This window comes from Dunckerocampus dactyliophorus, chromosome 4 (assembly GCF_027744805.1).
Source record: "Dunckerocampus dactyliophorus isolate RoL2022-P2 chromosome 4, RoL_Ddac_1.1, whole genome shotgun sequence".
NCBI lineage: Eukaryota > Metazoa > Chordata > Actinopteri > Syngnathiformes > Syngnathidae > Dunckerocampus > Dunckerocampus dactyliophorus.
Window position 1 is genome coordinate 16931984 of NC_072822.1, and position 13840 is coordinate 16945823.

The window sequence follows — 13840 nt, forward strand, 5'->3', positions numbered from 1 at the left end:
CCAAAATAAAATGTTTCAAGCATTTGTACTGCACAGAGCTGGTCTATGCCCTGTAATTGAATCAGCAGGGTGGTAATGATGATGCAGAGTGGTTTGCTTGGAGCCAGTCTGAAGGCTCCTTCACTGGCACTGTCCCCAGCATCACCATTGGCCTTGATCTGAAACAGCTGTCCTCACTTTGAGTTTGCCGTTTCCTGTTTTTGTCTCTTGATGTGGCCAATAATCAGAGACTTGTTTAAGCTTTTGAAGATGAACCAATCACACTGTGTAATACACTCACATTTTATATGCCATATTTAAATACACTTGTAAACAGCATTGTTTCACTGTCTCCACATTTGTTACAGATAGGCCAAGGTTTAATTCCGAAATTGGACAGACTCAATAGAGTTGAAGGAGTAGGGTGTGTTTGACAACCAAGGTAGTTAAGGTACATACTGAATAGATGCTTGGGGACACAGGCACAATATAATGGAATCCAGTAAAGGTTCTGCATCCAAATCTGTCTTTACAAAAGTAATTGGACACTTGACAGAGCACAAAATTCCAACCAAGTGGAAAGACTCCAATACGTTACGGATATTTCAGCTTTGAATACCGCCTTCAATCCGATATCAGCACAAATCATACATACATTTATTACTTATTTGTAGGGGTGTCGTGAGACACCCAACTCACGAGATGATGCATGAGATTGGGTCCCCGAGACGAGATGAGATTTTAACATTAATGGAAAAAAAAGTACAATGAAAAAATATGACTGGACAAACAACAATGGAAAAATTAAAAAACAATGAAGATGATTTTCAAAAGTTTGTCCCACAAATTGACACTAAATGATATTGTCAAGATTTGAGAGAAATAAACCACTGTTGATGATGATGATAAATCATAGTCATATAATAAAAAAATCATAGTAATAATCATAAATCGGAGTCATAGTAATAAATCATAATGCAATATTTCCTTTAAAACGGTGTCATTTTCTTTACTCTAAAGTTGAAGAATTGGTGTTTGTGACATTCATTTTCTTGCAGGCAATTTGTATTGTCATATTAGTTATTAATATCAACATTTTAGCTTTTTTTTTTAGTGGCATGCCTTTTTGCTCTACTTGTCCACTTTTGTTACGTTTGTGTTTGTGTTTATTTTATTAAATGGCCCTTGTGCCACACTTAGGACACCCATGCATGTTTGACGAGCCAGACTGGCTTGGTTGGTAATTAACTTTGATGAAATGTAGAATTACTACAGTTTCTGCTTGGCGACAGCTGTCCTTACTAGCCATTTTTGGTTACCGGAACGTACGACGACGTAAAAAACAGCCACACGTCACTGGCTGATGCTGACGCTGGGAACTCCGAGGTAGCTTGGATTGCAAGGTCTACAGTGTGCGATAAGCACTTAATGTGCGGTTTCAATAATGCCTTGCACACCACCACTTTCATATTACTGTATTGTCATTCATCGTCGCAGTGCCATAGTTTACAATGTGATTAGCTTCTGGCTGCCCTGTTCTTACGAGACAGATTTCTCCAAATGAGAAATCTTGTCACGTATTAATCTTGTGACACTCCTACTTATTTGTAATGTGGAATGTTAGAAAAGGCTTGGTCAAGTGGAGTTACTCAAACAGAGAGTAGTCCGCAACAATAGGCATGAGAAAAACTGACCCATTTACCTGTTTATGCACCAGGGCTATAGTTTTATCGACATTGTAGTGGCATGTAGGCATAATATAGCGAGGTTTCATGTGGTCAATTAAGCCTTTAAACTCACCACCGGCACGGCCTGGCGTTTTTCTGTTATAGCCAGTGACTTCCCGTGTGATGCTACTTCAAATGTGCGATGAGGTTGGTCATATTCACACTTCTGTGCCACCACGGGAAACTTGTGCATGACGAGTTTGTAAACATGTTAGCACATGCGGTTATTGTGATTACGTGGGCTCTTTCTGGCCACTGCTGGAGAGAGTCTGGAATTGACTGCTTGTATTGGTGTGCCAATATCGGAGATTTTAGAAGCAGACCGATACATCCGGGTTTTTTTGTCTTGTTTTTATCGGCTCGGGACACGCTTAACCAATAATAGATATATCATCAACCATTGTACAGCTCTTGTCCAAAATGAAGTAGTGAGTTACTTTCTTGCTGAATAGTGTGGAAGAATGTGCATTGAAGCCATTTGCATTCTAGAGTGTCCATTTAGAACAATAGGGGATGTGAGAAAATAACTTCAGGCAGTATATGTACATTTCTATTCCCACAAGCACCCAAATGTAATGGGTTCTTGCTGTGCCAGATTTACCATCTAATTGCAAAGTTTCCATGGAAATCGGCGGTAGTTTTTGCATAATCTTGTTTACTAATGAATGAACAGAATTGTGAAAATACTGCTAATGGATTGACATTTGGTTGTCAGTGAGATAATATTATCTTCATTATTCTGCTTGTAGTTTGCAGTGCTGCAGAATGATACATTAAAAAAGGTGTATTTTGTTTACCTTAATTAGTAAAGCTGTTGAATTGGATTTCCTTATATTGTGCAGGTGTACCCATGTAGCCAGTGAGTGAAGTTCAAGAACATGTCAGAAATGTGTCCTTTTCTTTTCAGAGCATATTAATCATCAAAACATTTATTGAAGTCTTTGTTCAGTATGGCCTCGTACAAAACATGATAAGATGTAGACTATGAACTTCACAAACTCATACACCACGAACAGGACAGGCACATTTCACTGAGTGCAATTATACTACCATGTTGTATTGTAATGCTGATATAAATGGATGCACAGTGGACCAAATGATGGTTTTTCAAACTGATCGCTTGGAAGAGTCAGTCAAGTCTAAAGTACTTACCAGCTGTACTGTGTTTACTGCAATTAAAGCCATCAGAAGCCATCGGTTTGTTTTTCTTCCTCCTTCCTTTTTTGTTTTTCTTTCCTTGGCTGCATTCCTCTTGAGTCTCATAGATCACTGCTGGGATTTTATCTGAAAAAAAGGTCTCCTGTTTGAGAGCAAGATTCACATTCAGGAGCCAGACAGTTACATAATATAGGAATGGTTTGCATTAGTGTGGATTCATCTGGACCAGTAGTGTAGCTTCACTAGGCCTTCCCAAAGGGATCCCTAAAGCACCTACAGTATGTATGTGCCCTTGAGAGATTGGTGCCTCTATTGTTGTACTCTGATCATATGGAAAATGTGATCTTATAAGCTGGCAGTTATGGTGAGATTTTCTTGGGAAGAGTCGCAGGGAGACATCTCAGCGATTGTTTCTGGTAAAGGCTTCATGGCACGCATCACTTAAGTTCCCACTCACAAAGGAAAAAGAAGAGGAAAATTGGACCCAATTGAGAACAGAAACATTGTTCTGAGAGTTGCTGGATTGAAAGTGGGTGGTGGTATTCAACATACAGATCTTTTACTTCATCACTGCCACAGCCTTAAACCCATGACAGTGAATGGGCTCTAACCTGAGTCTTCCATCTGCACAGGTTTAAAGAGCAGAATGGAGATTTCACTTTGTATGGAATCTTGAAAGCTAACAAGGAAGTAGTAATACTGTATGTACTACTACATAAAAGTACTACTATGAAAGTTGCACTTGTTTGAGTTGTTTTTGGCAGAGGTGGAGGTGTTCGGGGGTTGTAATTGGTTTTTCATCTCAAATAAAACAGGAACCTTGTTTCCCCGGGTTCTGGAAACAGTTTGAAAGGAATGTAAATGGCATTTAGTTGTAATGTGACAGTAGTGGATTAAGTATAAATGAATAAGGTCAATAGTGTTTATTTGTTGTGATAAAAGTGTCTGGTTTGAGTTATGTGCTGATCAAACAGGTGTGAGAGTGAACATGTACAGGAGGTCACTCACACAAGCACTATTATGACATAATTATACCTTAATCAGTCAACCTTTGCTCATGTAGTAACTCCGTGGGCACTTGGTTTCTGCTTCAAACAGTGACAGTAAAAAAAATAATTTGCACCTCCCCCCAGATGTTTTATGAGCTGCTTCTTTAGAGCTACACTGGCTATGTGGCGCCCTCTTCTGTCCTCATTCAATACAAAATCTGCTTCCTTCCTAAACTGCTTTGTTAGAGCATTCTTGATACAGTATGTGCAACGTCTAATCTTACGATAATGGACGTTGTTCACAACTTTTGTGACTAATTACATGTGACTTCCATGTGTCTGGGACCTCATGGAAGTACACGCTGCCTTTTAACGGAACTAAAAAGACAGTTAGTGCCAAACATCTGCTGCATAATCTTGTAGTTTGTTGTGATACATAACCGAGATAAAATAAATGCTGAAGTTAGTTGCTGAGAATGTTTGGATTGGCCAACAGCAAAGGAATGTTGGGTGTGACTCCTATCAAAGGGCACCAAAGACAATGACTAGCAAGGTGTTTTGTTAATGTTGTGATGGTTCTTTACACTCTTTTGTATTAACCAATGACGTGCTTGCCTCTTTTAGATTTAGAGCCTTTGTCAATATTGAAGATTATATTGTATTTATTTCCTCTGAATCTTTACTGTTACATCATTCATGTTATTTTTGCTCTGCAAGGTTGATTTTTTTTTTTTTAACAACCCTTTTACCACTCTTGACTGCTATTTGCTCATTCTTCACAGGACTTCTCTCCTTCAGACTACAGAAACAGTTCTTTGTCGAGCAGAACCCCTACCCCACCAGGACGCTACTCGCCCAATAGCCCTATCGATCAGGATGTCTACATGTCTCCTCGTCGCAGGTAAAAACCATGCATGCTGCACTTGTTCATTTGTCTGTCATTCGTCAGTGTTCAAAGACCGGTTACTTCCCTAAAAGAGACGAGCTGCAGTACTACTGTATAGCATGATAAAGTGTTTATTGAACAAGGTTGTAGTTTTATAGTACTGATATTTGGTTATTTTATGGCAGGGCCGGGATGGCTCGCAATTCATTTTTAACTGGCCCGTGTTTAAAGTCTGAAAATATAATGGCCTATGGCCCGCATATACTGTAATATGTACTTAACTGTACATATTAGCACTCGTCTTGAACAAGGCAATGTCTCCACAAAGAAAGTGATCACAGAATAAGAATTGCAGCGGGTAACCCAAAATGACTGAACCAAAGAGACGCAATATTGCAAGCCAGTGCCATGTGCAGGGCCCTATGATTACCGCGTTAACAGAATCGTGGAATTGGCCTATGAAAACAGAATCTACTGTTAAACGTGGAATCTCTTGGAAATTGACATAATGTGAATGGAATGCTGTCATCGTGAGGAGAAGGAACGTTTGTGTGGGGAAATATTCTCTCAGTGGATACCTCATTCATGGTTTTGTAGATTCCTTCCTCTCCTCCATGAAGCCACCTGAAATGCCAGCTAAGTCGGCAAAATAACTTGGAAAGTAATCTCCTATTCTTCAGCTAGCGTGAATGGAACTGCAGTTTAGCAGAGCATGCTAGTGCGACTCGGGCTGCATGAGTGTGTTTACAAGGTGTTGTGTTTGCCGCATGTTTGCTGCTTATTAGTAAAGCGATTGGATTTGTATTGGGACTGTCTTTCTTCACCAGAAGCACGGGCATTACAGTTTGTTGAGGATTTTCTAGTGATGTGTGCAGAGGCTGACATCACATTAGACCAGTTAGCCAAGCTATTTCTGTCAGTCTCCTTTATTCACACACACAAAAAGCACACGCTCTGGGGGTAAAATAAGTGTAAAAAGAGCCCAATATGTATGGAGATGCTTATTTGAGGCTGAATCAGTGGATGACATTATTCCTCTTCCACCACGCCGAGCAGTGGCTCAATCTTGGAGAAGGCGTGCCGAGTCTGGATGCAGGCTGGTAGGTACCGTGGCATTGTTAATCTGAACAGAGGGGCTTGGAGCTAATTAGCTGAGCTAACGTTTTGTATCTTAGCTGTAATAGCAGTCATTGCATCGATGCTTAACAGTTTTACAAACCAATGCACATTTTTTTAGTAGAACAAGTTTCTTCATTCTTCATTTAGTCCAGGCGTGTCCAAAGTGCAGTCAGGGGACATTGCCGGCCTGCGGCTCCCTTTTTTTATTGGGCCACGGCACATTGTTGAAATATAATTAAACAAAAAAACCTCATCAAAAATGGGGAAAATAGAGTGAAAGGCACTATGTAAAGAGAAAAACCTTGAATGTTGACGCTGTGAACAAATAACACAAAGGTTTGTCTTTAATTCTACTGTCAATTATAATTATACTGTGCGTTTTGTTGACATATGTTGAAATATTTTAAAAAGGCATATATATATATCAAAGTGGCCCCCGCATCCATTGACTTTTCTGTATTTGGCCCTTGGTGGATAAGTTTGGACACCCCTGTCTTATGAAGCTTATCCCATCCAAGACATTGCTAAATCACCAGCTTTCTCACACCATCTCATAATTCAAAATTGTCAATCAGGATCAAAAGTAGTATCTAGTATGTTTAGCCTAATGGTTAAAAAAAAAAAGTTCATGTTAAATCAGTTTAATATTTGATGGTGGAAGTGGTGGACATAAGAATGCGTATGTATATTCATGAAGTCAATGTGTCTTATCTTGGAGGTCAATGTTTAGCTATAAGGTGCATATTAATTTCATATTAGTTTACATTAAGGAACAACTGTCTGTTTTGCATCTTACAGTGGTCAGGTGCCCCACCTATAAACCTTGCGTACCCACAAAACAGAGCTGAAAAGTTGCGTGCGCTGTTTTTCAGTATGTTAGCTATAAAAAACACAACCTGGACTGAGACTGTGCGCACTAATACGCACACTTTATCGTTTGCGTACACACTTTTTGGAGACATGGCAAAAAGGTGATGCATATTTTACGTGGTGAAGTGAAATCATATGTTAGAAATAAACATGCGAAAGACATACTCCAGCCTGGACGGGTCACCAGTCAATCACAGGGCACATATATAGACAGACAACCATTCACACTCACATTCACACAGTCAGAGTAGGAAGTCAACCCACGTCTGCACGAAAGCCAAGAAAGTCAACCACTCGCCCAACATACACGCAGCACAATCAAATCAACATTTAAGGGTAAGATGTCAGAATGAGGAGGCTGTGCCAAAGTGTAACATCCTTGAGCAGTGGGGCCTTCTGTTCCTTGCTCAAGGTCACGTTGGCGGTGCTCAGGAAGAAAAACGGGCATCTTTCCAGCAGCCATTTGCAATTTTCCATATTTGGCTTGTAGGTATTTGATCCACAACTGGTCTCAAACTGATAACATTCAGGCACTCAAGCCAAGTTTCCCAAGTTAAGCCCTTTCGGACTGAACTGCTGCTGCCTCACAGTAGATACTTTAATGTTTCCCTCATATAGAATTCATCTGCAGCGAAACCAGATCTGCTGACATTCCTTTTGTATAGTTTCAATGACTGTTTCCTTCTTTCAAAGGCTGTGTCAGACCCATGTCTCCATTGAATGTTCAATTGCTGCAGCTGTGTGTGTGTGTGTGTGTGTGTGTGTGTGTGTGTGTGTAGAGTTCATTACAGCTGCAAACACATGTTCCTCTGCGAAATTCATCAACTGTGCATGCCACCTGCACTGCTTGTTTTCCGCTCATCGGCTCTCTGATGAAGTGATATGGCTGTGATTTGTGTCAAAATTGTGTTTTTGTCTAAAAACTGAGGCTTGAGATAAAATTTCAAGTAATGTCCAGTAGTAATGTCCACTGTTTCTCTTGTGGAGTGCCTGGTGCTTTTGTTTTTTTTCCCCCCACAGTGCAGGAGAGTTGACTTTGGCCTTAGTTGGGTAACCACAGTTGGTGATATGACGCGTCAGCAACTGCAGTCATATGCAAACACCCAATGTTCCCAAAAAAGTCTGATTTCCCCTCTTCCCCTAATTGGCCTCCAGTTTGGAGCCCCCAGTCTGCACACCAAGCCCCTCTCTGCTCCTCCTCAGCCAATCACAGTGGTCGTGACACCCATCTACCCACCCATTTATGTAGCGTGGCCAATGAGTTGCAGACCAGGGACACACCTTTCAGTCAAACTCTTGTTTTTCTGTCTTGTCTGGTGTAGATACAGTAGGTGTGCACTATGCATCTGGCCGTATGTACTATGTTTTTTATCCAAACAGCGCATGAGTTACCAGGACAGTGAAGTGTTACTGTAGAGTAGTTGTGTTTCTTTTCTTTTTTCTCTTTTGCCATCTGAGGTGAGTGTTTTATGTTTAGTTTGTGTAGATTTTACTCACTTAGGCACAGTGTTTGAGGAAGCTGCCTTAAGAGATGTGAATCAGCGTTTCGATGAGATCTAAAATATGTAGTCAACCCTGCCTGAGTCTAATTTTGAGTTTTCTGTTGGGGATCACATCATGAAAAAGTATGTTGTCCTCAGTATTAAGTAAAAAAAAAATATATATATATACTTATCAACATTTTGTGTGACATGGTATTTTTTGGGGGTAAATTCTTGCAGTCCACTGCTTCTTGCTGTGTACCTAACTGCTGTTATTTGGCTTCCTCCCAACCGTCCCACACTTTCCATTTGTTTTGAGATTGCATGTCAGAAGAGATGTGAAGGGAAATGGGGTTGTTGAGGGTGGAGCTGAGCGTGAGGAGAACTTGGAGTTTGGGCTTTGGAGGTCTGTTTTTAATTTGAGCAGTGTTCAGGGATGCAAAGGAAAACATCTGAGCTTTTTTGCTTTGGCTATATTTTTGTCTTGTCTGTTTGCCATCTATGCTTTCCGCCACAGTCATCTTTGGAGAACAATGTGCAGACACCATGTCTGTGTATGACCATGTGCATTCAGACTCTGTGTGGTGAAATGATTCACCATGGACAATCGTTCCTGTTTTGTCTGTCTTGTGCACCTTTGGAAGCATATTAAAGCCTTGTCAGTGTGGGGAAAGTCCTGCCTGTGGGATTTATGTGTGTTACATAGTCTAATGAAACCACAAGCATCATGCAGAGGATGCCACAGAGATGTTGGTGAAGAGCCAGTTTATGCTTGGCAGACTCTTTGCTGTGTGTGCGTGCGTGCGTGCATGTGCGAGAGAGGGAGAGTCATAAATTTTGATGGATGAATGGAGACATGGGTATTTAGTTTTTTATTAAATTACATTTGTCATCCTCATATAGTTTACTGTTGACCACAAAAGGAGTCATCACCCCTTAATTGTGTTATCAAGCTGAATCTCAAGATCAGAGCTCCACATTTTTACGAGTTGTATTTCAAATAAGGGTTGCTGAGGACAGAACAAACAAGTTACTCTCTCTGCTGTTTTAAGAACGCTGCCGTTCACATTCACTAGATACAAGTTAAACAGTAAATTGTCAGTTTTAAGTGTAATGACAGGCAGGACCGCCCATCTGGTTAACTTGACTGATTGGCTGATAACTCACCAACACAATTGGCATGTGTGCGTGCGTGTATCTGCATATGTGAGAGATTATCCCACTCCACACCTGGCTCGACTGGTGTACTCGACCAACCGGTTCCCACTGACAGCCAACACTCAGCAGCTCCATCACCGCACATACTTCTTTTTGTGTGTGTCTCTCATGTACAAAAGCATTTGCCAGAGGAGACTTCAATGGATGCTTCTTCCAGTAAAAGTGTTTTTCCACTAGGCCAGGAACAAACAATGTGCTTGTAAACAGGGCTACTGTTCTTCTTAATTAGCTGCCATGTTATACTACCCCCTGGTAAAGGCTTACTCCACCCCGCTTGAGTGCACTGACTGGTTGCAAAAAACCGCAGACGCAAACTTGTTGTAATAATATGTAATAGTGTATGTGCCTCATGTCAAGTGTTGTGGATATCATGTTGTTTCTTGCCTGCGGTGTGTACTTTTACACTTCATGTCTGGGGGTCAAAGCTCCAAAGCCAGCTGCTGCCCCCCTTCTTCATTTCCTGTGGATTCCATGCTCACAAAATCTCTGAAATACATACTTTTTTTTTCTACTACCGTAGTCATGTCTTGCAGCATTCAAGTATATCATTGCCAGATGTGACTGACTGGGATTTTGTTTTTGGTTTTTTTGTTTTGTTTTTTTCAACAGTAGTTCAAGCTCTGAATCCATCATGCAGAAGTTTGACAAGGACTCAGAGGTGTACAAAATGATCCAGGACAATCGAGAGTCTCGTGTGGCACCCCGTCAGTCCAATACCTTCAAGATGCTCCAAGAAGTTCTGGAGGCTGATGAGAAAGGTTTGGAACCACACAGTGTGAAAAACAATATTTCTAGGCACCATAAAGCTCCACAAATCAAAACTCATTTACAGCACACACTAGTCATGTCTTCTTGAATTAAAACAGTGGACAATTTAAACTGTGCTTTGTGTTCTTGAACATAAAAGATGTCACACAAGTATGTTTACATGCAGGAGAGGGAGAGTGATTTTGATGGCGTGCACACTTTACATCAGCACAGCCTGAAAGTACTCAATTTGTCACAATTTTACATCACCTGTTAAACCTGTCTGCTGACATCTTTTTGGTTTGAAAACAACCGTGTTGGCAAGTGCATCATGCAGCTTACACTTCCATATGGATATCATTCCTGCTGTTCGCACAGAGAAGGTCTCCTGAGTCTAATTTATGTTGTGAAAAGCAGATTGTGGAATGCATGTGGGAGGCAAATCAATTCGCATTCACATGCTGGTAACGTTCTTTCATTACATGAAAATGACCAGTGAGGGGAAGTGTGTGATTACTTGTGACAGACACAAACAATCTTTAATGACAGTGAAGACATACGCCTTTCAGCAACGCTGTTTCTGTTTGGATATATTTCTGTGTGTGTGTGTATGCATGTGTATTTATGTGTGTGTGTGTGTGATTCCAGAGGCGGCACTGAAGTTCCCGGGAAAGCTATCGCCCAATCCTCCCAAGCCAAGCGCGCCTGTGGGAGGAGTCAGCAAATATCACATCTGTGAGAAGTGTGGCACCAGCATTGTGTAAGTGCACAAATAATAGTACATTCTCTTATAACATCGTTGGCTACATTATGAATGGTAACCGAACCCTGTCAGTATGACGACAGGGACAAAATTTTGGAAACTCCTCCGTGTGGCGTCGTACAGTTCCACACCACTATAACCATAATCATAACATTTTGTTAAATGAATACCTGTGTCTTAGTCAAAATTGAGCATTACCACAGCTTACACAAAGACAAATGAACGTCTACCAGCATTTATTCTTGCTTTGTAAAACATCTGTAGTTTTTATTGAATTATACAGTATGTGAACTACAGCACGTTTGTTTTGACTGTAGATGTTTTTAGTAGGGCTGTCAAATGATTAAAAACGTCAATCAGATTAATCACAGTTTTCAAATGAATTCATCATGATGAATCACGACACGAGACACCCAACTCATGACACGAAACAATACACAAGACTGGGTCCACGAGGCCGAGACGAGATGAGATTTTAACATAAATTTTAAGAAAAGTACTTTTTTAACTGATATGTACTGTATATGTATGTATATCTGTGTGTGTGTGTGTGTGTGTATCTAAGACATATTTAGAGTTATTTCACACTTTTTTTTTTAATTACATAATTCCACATGTGTTCATTCATTGCCTTCAGTGAGAATCTGCAATGAAAATAAACAAAACACACTGAATGAGGTATGTCCAAACTTTTGGCCTGACCAGTATAATAATAATAATAATAATAACAATAATAATAATAATAATAATAATAATAAGCGGTAAAAGTAAAAAAAATACTGTAATGCAATATTTCCAGTAATTTGTCATCTTTCACGCCATAAATTTGCTGAATTGGTGGTTGTGACCTGGATATTCTCACAGCCAATTAATCTGTCAAATTTAAAGACAAATCTTTGTGTTTCTAGTTATTAGTATCAATATTTTAGCCTTACAAGTTACATTATGCCCACGTTCTACAGATGTTGTCTTGGTTCTAGTATTACTTTTGGCTAATTAAACTCATGTTTGATAAAATGAAGATAATCCATTCTTATTCCTCACAATCGACATTCAACCTGAACACAGCTTTCCTCTGAATCCATGCACTCCTCTGTCTACAGCACACAGGCTGTTCGCATTGTGGACGACCGCTTCCGCCACCCCGAGTGTTACACGTGCACAGACTGCGGCCTTAACCTCCGAATGAGAGGTCACTTCTGGGTGGGAGATGTGATGTACTGTGAGAAGCACGCCAAGCAGCGGTACCAAGGCCCAGGGAGCTCGCCGCGATCCAGCTTGTCTCCTCGCCAGTGAGTCTGCGGCCACTCCACGCAGAGCGCTGCTTTCCTGCCTGAAGATCCACCTCGACTGACTCTGTTACAGACATTGGGAATGTGGACAGGGATCAACAACATGGCAGAGAATGTTCTTTTCTGATCACATTTAACCCTGTTGGGCATTATCATCATCCACATTAAGTTAACTTTTTTGTAAGACAATTTTGGGGAGGTTTTCCATGTGGCTTACAGTCACTGTCACTGCTACGGATTGTGGACACCACACTGTGCTGAGGCCAGCTTTACAACAACGACTCTATTTGACAATCTGGATAATCATTCTTAATACAGTAGTTTGGTGATGCAAAGGGACCAAATCCGACCCAGACCGCATGCCATGTTAAACATGTACTGTGTGTGGGTGCGCATGTTCCTTACATCTGTTTGTGTGTGAACAAGAGAGTGAGTAGAAAAAAAGAGTGTCACAAATGATGATTGCAGCTTCAAATGATTTTCTTTTGGGGCTAGGCAAGCCCTACAAGCCCGCAAAATGTTTGTCTCTTTTTCTAAACAGAATTTAGTAGGAACAACAAAAAAAAATGTATTTGCTGACTTTTTCTTTGCTGTTGTGTTGCTTATGAGGGGTTCTAGATTCTTTCATCATACAAATACTTTGAATGTGTGATTGAACACTATGCAATAATATACAGTATATCATTTGCAATGCGTAATGTATGCACAGGAAAAGAAAAGTGTGTGAAAAGAGTGAGAAGAAGTGGTGATGATGATATTTGCCTATTTACAGCAGTACTCTACATGTGGCACTTAATAAATTGCACAAGTTGAAGATGGTCGTGTGGTTTGTGTGAACATGATCCAGCAACAACACACTTGTTAATCAGTTGGATTAGATTCCTTATTTCCCCATCTTAATCTTAACTCTTCATTTCACCAATACATTTGGAACAATTGTTGATATGCTTGCAGTGATGTGGGGTACCATACTTTAAGTACTTTAAGTACTTTTGAAGATGGGACAAGAGAGTGGAGAAGAGTGTCAGGAGTCCTGTGTGACAAAATTAACAGCAAACGTGAAGGTAATGAGTTACAGCAGGGTTCCCCAACCATCGGGCCGGGGCCCAGTACCGGTCCGTGGGCGGGGCCGAATTGGGCCAAAGAAACCTTTCAGGCGCAATGATCAAAAAAATACACACACACACACAAATACTTTTGTAAATAACTAAATACAATTTTAAGTAAATGCATATCAATTTCGGAAAAAATGGCCATTATTTTATTTCACAAAATAATATAGTTAGAAGTTTTTGCATGTTTATGTTGTTTGTTGCGAGTGCCCCACTTTGTTTGACAGTCCTTGAATGCACCATTGTACCGTAAGATAGCCTTTTTCCACTCTGCACACATTGTCAACTACACTGTATTTTTATCGGGGTTTTTTCACTTCATATTTGCTCCCAAATGCTGATACTCAGTGGGAATGCATAAAGGTAAAGTTTGATGATGTTATCGAGTGCTAATGTGTATATTTGTTGTGTGCACAGCTTCAAGTTAATTCATGCTAGCACACTGCCTGTTAGCACACACATCAATCAGCGGCGCTATAATCTTCTCTCTGAAAAACAA

General features: G+C 40.4%; 1 protein-coding gene across 4 annotated transcripts in view; it reads left to right on the top strand.

Moving 5' to 3' along the window:
• pdlim2 (PDZ and LIM domain 2 (mystique)) overlaps positions 1-13037 on the top strand; it is a 38111-nt gene extending 25074 nt beyond the window's left edge. For all 4 annotated transcript variants that reach the window (XM_054774271.1, XM_054774273.1, XM_054774272.1 and 1 more), the window contains 4 exons: positions 4636-4754; positions 10037-10185; positions 10823-10934; positions 12041-13037. In XM_054774271.1, the coding sequence (XP_054630246.1) occupies positions 4636-4754; positions 10037-10185; positions 10823-10934; positions 12041-12233 (573 nt within the window). In that variant the 3' untranslated portion in view covers positions 12234-13037. The remainder of the gene's footprint in view (positions 1-4635; positions 4755-10036; positions 10186-10822; positions 10935-12040) is intronic.
• The last annotated feature ends 803 nt before the right edge of the window (positions 13038-13840 follow it).